The sequence below is a fragment of the Ipomoea nil genome, unplaced genomic scaffold (genome assembly GCF_001879475.1).
Source record: "Ipomoea nil cultivar Tokyo-kokei standard unplaced genomic scaffold, Asagao_1.1 scaffold0519, whole genome shotgun sequence".
NCBI classification, from domain to species: Eukaryota; Viridiplantae; Streptophyta; class Magnoliopsida; order Solanales; family Convolvulaceae; genus Ipomoea; species Ipomoea nil.
In genome coordinates this window covers 1315814-1321276 of record NW_017616947.1, presented here as the reverse complement: position 1 = coordinate 1321276, position 5463 = coordinate 1315814, and the positions used below count along the sequence as shown (strand labels likewise).

The window sequence follows — 5463 nt, the reverse complement described above, 5'->3', positions numbered from 1 at the left end:
AAGTTTTCACAAATTTGTCCAAAAAAAAAAAAAAAAAACCGTCATATTTAGAGAAATGGGAAGCATTTTTGTCCTATTTCAGTCTTTTTCCCCTTTCTATACTCTCACACCTTCAGGACCAACAGTTTCCATTATTATTATGGCTTTATGATGATTATGGATGATTAAGATGGTGATGAGCTAATGATTAATGATAACAAGATTAATGATGGGGCCTGCACGGGTTTAGCTCAATGGTTCAATGGGCAAAATTTGAGAGAAGAGACCAAGGTTCGGCAAAATGCCCATATTTAATACATGAAGTAGCTAGCTTCAGAGCAGAGTTGAGTATAGGGCAAAAGGCCCAAGTGTGGAACAGGAACAGGAGAGACGAGGCAGGCCACGCGGTAGACGTGCGGGTTTTCGTGACTAGTGCCCATTATAGAATATGAATGAAAACAATTATTCAAACTATTCTAATGCATGCATGAAATCTGCATATATTTTAGAAATATGCATGTGTACGTGATAACCCTCCACCCTGCCTATCCTTTCTTATCAAAAAAAATAATCGGAGTTTTGGGCTTGCATGGATAAATAGGCGAATTGAAGTAATTAATGGATGGATCTATGATGAATCGGCCTGTTTGCGATTGCGCGGGCGTGCTTGACTGAGAGGCGGAATGCTCTGAATATTCCTGAAGAAGTTTCTATGATCAACCATGGTCTTCACCCTCGCCAACTTGTCGTAGTTTTTATTGAAATACATGGTCCCGTACATCCTCCCTTCTGTTAACGCATGGACGCCGTGCTCGGTGGTCCCAAGGTCCACATCTCGGTAGTTAAGGTACGCCCTTCTTGGGTTGCTGGACACGAATGGCGTCATGAACTCGTACATATCCCTTGCTTGTTGCACGAACAACATCTCCCCCTCCGACCCTTCTTCTTTCCACGACACAGCGTATTGGATCAGGTACAAAACTCCGGATCGGTGAGGGAACGGCGTGGCCACGTCGGAGCAGATTTCCGGCAGTTTCCCGCCGAAGGAGTTGAGCTTCAGCTCTATGTCGCCCAGCTCTATCATCTTCTTTAACATCGATTCTATTGCCACCTTGGGGATTGGCGTCATAACGAAATCGGATTTTCTCTTGGTGAAGAACACCTCGTCGGGGACTCTGCCGAGGAGAATTTCGGGTTTTTTGGCGGTGTGGTCGTAGTTTGCCCACTCGATGACCGATTGGATCCAGGTCATTTCCTGGCAGTCGGAGGATTCTAGCCCCAACGCCGGCATTTCCTTTTCCATGATGGGGAGGAGCTTCGCGGATTCGCCGAGGAATAGACCCATGGCGGTGAGTTTTATGTCGTTCTTCTTCTTGTTCTCCCCCTCGGGGGTGGGCTTTAGAACGAGGCGGATGAAGAGATTGGGGTCCATGGTTTCCACGGCCTTCTGAAACTCCGACACTACATTACTCGCGTGCTCTTCCATGCTTCTCTCCACCGCGAAATGTGTCACCTTTTCTGGCACTTTCACCAGTTGGATTTTATACGCTAAGATGACCCCAAAACTAGCCCCTCCGCCGCCTCTAATCGCCCAGAACAAATCCTCCCCCATGCCCTTCCTATCCAGAACTTTCCCCTTCGCATCCACAAACCGCGCGTCCACCACATGGTCCACCGTCAGCCCGTACTGACGAACCATATTCCCGTATCCGCCGCCGCTAATGTGCCCACCAATCCCGATGGTGGGGGCCGTCCCGGCGGGGAACCCCAGAGTGGGGCTCTTCTCCGAAATCCTATAATAAAGCTCGCCGAGGGTAGCGCCGGTCTGCACCCACGCCGTCTGGGTTCCCACGTCCACCTCCACGGATCGGAGATTGAACATATCAAGAATTAAGTATTCCGATCCGGCCACGTACGATAGCCCCTCGAAGTCATGACCCCCGCTCCGGACCTTAATCGGAACGCCGACGTCGAGAGCGCACGTAACAATCCCCGGAACATGGGTCTCTTCCAATGGAGTTACAATGACGTCGGGTTTGGACGACGAGGAGGTGTTGTAGCACCGGTTTCTCACATAGGCGTTTAAAATCGACAAGAATTTTTCATTTTTGGGCTCATACACAATCTTGGAAACTTGGTCTTTTGGGATTGGGGGTTTAGCGGTGGTTGTCAAGCAATCCACAAACTTCTGGTAGAAATCACTGGTGTCTGCACAAACAGAGACGCGACAAAGAGCTTGAAAAACCAGAAAGAATAATGAAAAGTAGAAGCTCTTCAGCATATCCATATTTATTTATTTTATTTTATGTGTGTTTTTGTGTTGTCTGAGCTTTCATGGATTCCCGGGCTTAGCTTAGCTTAGCTTGTATATATACATATATAGCGTGACGTGGTGATCAAGTGACATTAGGGTAGAACTGAAATGCGGTCAACCATTACAAATTCTTTGACCGGAGATTTTTAATTTACTATTTACATAAGTTCGCTGGTCGGGGTTCTGTTTGTTATGCCATTCTGAGGATAGAATTCAACTTAAAAAGTAAAATATATAAGTCTTTCTTTTATAAAAGATTTTCAAAATGTTTGAAATTAAATATTTTAACATATATATTGGTTGTTTTAATCATTATTTGTGTGACTGCGATGAGAACTGTATAACTGTATTATTAAATAAACTATCACAGAATGAATTTTGAGGTAATAGGAATGCTATTCCATAAGGAATGGATTAGGCAAGGAATAGAATATGAATTCTATTCTATTGTTTGGTTAGCAGAAGGAGTAGACTTTAAGAATTATATTACAGTGTTTGGTTGGTTTAAGGAATAGAATGAAATATGTTTCAAAAGACATAAACACGCTTATAAATATATGTGGTGGCGGTGGTGTTGGTGTTGGTGTTGGTGGCGGTGGCGGTGGCGGCGATGGTGGCGGCGATGGTGGCGGCGGCGGTGGTGGCGACGACGGTGGTGGTGGTGGTGACGGTGGCGGCGATGGTGGTGGCGGCGGCGGCGGTGGTGGCGACGACGGTGGTGGTGGTGGTGACGGTGGCGGCGGCGGCGGTGGTGGTGACGGTGGCGGCGGCGGTTGTGGTGGTGGTGGCGATGGTGATGGTGGTGGCGGTTGTGGTGGTGGTGGCGATGGTGATGGTGGTGGTGGAGACGGCGGCAGTGGTGACGGTGGTAGGGTATTTTCAGTATTACAGCAGGTTTGGTTCACGGAATGAATTTTGAGGTAATAGGAATGTTATTCCATAAGGAATGGAATAGGCAAGGAATAGAATAGGAATTGTATTCTAATGTTTGGTTCGCGGAAGGAATAGACTTTAGGAATTATATTACAGTGTTTGGTTGGTTTAAGGAATAGAAATGAAATATGTTTTAAAAGACATAAATACCCTTATACAAATATGTGATGGTGGCGATGGTGGTGGCGGTGGTGGTGGTGGTGGCAGTGGTGGCAGTGGTTGTGGCGGTGGTGGTGATGGTGGTGGCGGTGGTGGTGGTGGTGTTGGGGTGGTAGTGGTGGTGGTGGCGGTGGCAGTGGTGGGGGCGACGGTGGTGGTGGTGACGGTGACGGTTGTGGCAGTGGTGGTGGAGGCGGCGACGGTTGTGGCGGTGGTGGTGGTGGTGGTGGTGCTGGGTGGTGGTTCTGGTGGCGGTGGTGGTGGTGGCGGCGGCGGCAGCAATGGTGGTGGCTGATGGTGGTGGTGGCAGTGGTGGTGCTGGGGTGGTAGTGGTGGTGGTGGCGGTGGCAGTGGTGAGGGTGGCGATGGTGGTGTGGGCGGCGACGGTTGTGACGATGGTGGCGGCGGTGATAGTGGTGGTGGCGACAACGGTTGTGAAATAGGATAAATTTATATATAGGATAAAAAAATTTGGTTAAAGAAATGGGTAAAAAAGAAAATAGATTCTAAAATCTATTCCTGAGCGTTCAGTAATAGGCTAATACCAGGGGTCCCTAGTAATAACTATTACCTTATTTGAGGTAATAGGCTATTACCAAGAATATTATTCCTGGTAATAGAAATGATTACCAAACAAAGGAATAGGCCTATTACTGGGAATGCTATGCCATTTCCGGCCTATTCCGTGAACCGAATGGGTCATTATAGTACTAAAGCTATTCCCAAATACTTGGGAATAACTAATACCAGGAGGTCCCCTAGGAATGGCTATTCCCCTTGCAAAGGGAATAGCTCATTCTCGGGAACGCTATTCCCTTGAATAAAATGACAAAACAAACAATGGAATAGGTCTATTCCCGGGAATGGTATTCCTTTCCCGACCTATTCCATGAACCAAACACGCCATAAGTTACAACGGTATAGATAAGAGATTATATACAAGAGTAATCATAGGGAAACTAGGACAGTGACTCAAATACAAAGAGTCCTAATACTAGTCTTAATATTCTCCCTTAAACACGTGGTATACTAGTAACATATAGCTTGTGTCTAAGAAAAGAAAACCTAAGACTAGGCAATGCTTTAGTAAATATGTCTGAAAGTTGATCTTTAGTTTAAATAAAATTGACTTGAATTTCTCCAGCAGTAACTAACTCTATCGCTCACAAAATAATAGTCTATCTCTACGTGTTTGGTGCGCACATGAAAGATGAGATTAGCACACATATACGTAGCCCCAAGATTGTCACACCATAATTTAGGGACAGAAATACATGGAACATGGATTTCTCGCAAAAGTGACATAATCCAAATTACTTCAACACAAACATTTGCTAGAGCTTTATATTCAGTCTCAGTGGAAGATCTAGCAACAGTTCTTTGTTTCTTGCAGACCCTAGTCACAAGATTAGAACCGAAAAAACACAGCAAAACCACTTGTAGATTTCTATCCTCCAGACAACCAGCCCAGTCAGAATCAGAGAGGGCATGAATTTCTCTTGAAGATGACTGTCTGACTCGTAAACCAAAAGTAACAATTCCTTTAACATACCTCAAAACTCTTTTTAATTGCTCCAAGTGAGAGACTGTAGGAGCACTCATGTGTTGACACAACTGATTGACTGCAAAGGAAATATCAGGATGAGTGATAGTTAGATATTGTAACGCAACAGCCAAACTCTTGTACTGTGTAGGATCGTCATGTAAGGTTGTATCAATGCCCACGGCTTTTGAAGTAGAAATAGGAGTAGACAGTGTTTTACATTCTGTCATTCCATTACGTTTTAAAATGTCATTCATGTATGTTTGTTATGAAAGTAAAATTCCATCACTACATTTAACTGTCTCAATTCAAAAAAAAAAAATCCAGGTTCACCAAGATCTCTAATTTTAAAAACAGTAGAAAGTTTTGATACTAACTGAGTAATTAACTAGATCATGATCACTCCCCATCATAAGTATATCATCCACATAAACTAATAGATATACAGAATCAGATCCCTGTGTGTATTAAAACAAGGACACATCCGTTTTTTATGCCTCAAAACCAATAGATAGTAAGAAGGTGTGCAAACGAT

At 44.8% G+C, this 5463-nt stretch overlaps 1 protein-coding gene across 1 annotated transcript; it reads right to left on the bottom strand.

Moving 5' to 3' along the window:
• Positions 1-607: 607 nt before the first annotated feature.
• LOC109174041 (berberine bridge enzyme-like 21) lies at positions 608-5158 on the bottom strand. The gene is made up of 2 exons (XM_019323334.1): positions 4660-5158; positions 608-2187 (listed from the first exon to the last, which is right to left on the bottom strand). The coding sequence occupies exons 1-2, from the start codon at positions 5156-5158 to the stop codon at positions 608-610; spliced, it is 2079 nt and encodes a 692-aa protein (XP_019178879.1).
• Between the last annotated feature and the right edge of the window lie 305 nt (positions 5159-5463).

Coding starts and splice junctions, on each gene's coding strand:
- LOC109174041 (XM_019323334.1), bottom strand. CDS start 5,158: ATGACAGAATGTAAAACACTGTCTACTCCTATTTCTACTTCAAAAGCC. Junction 2,188..4,659: donor GCGAGAAATCCATGTTCCAT/GTATTTCTGTCC, acceptor CTGTTTGTGCAG/ACACCAGTGATTTCTACCAG.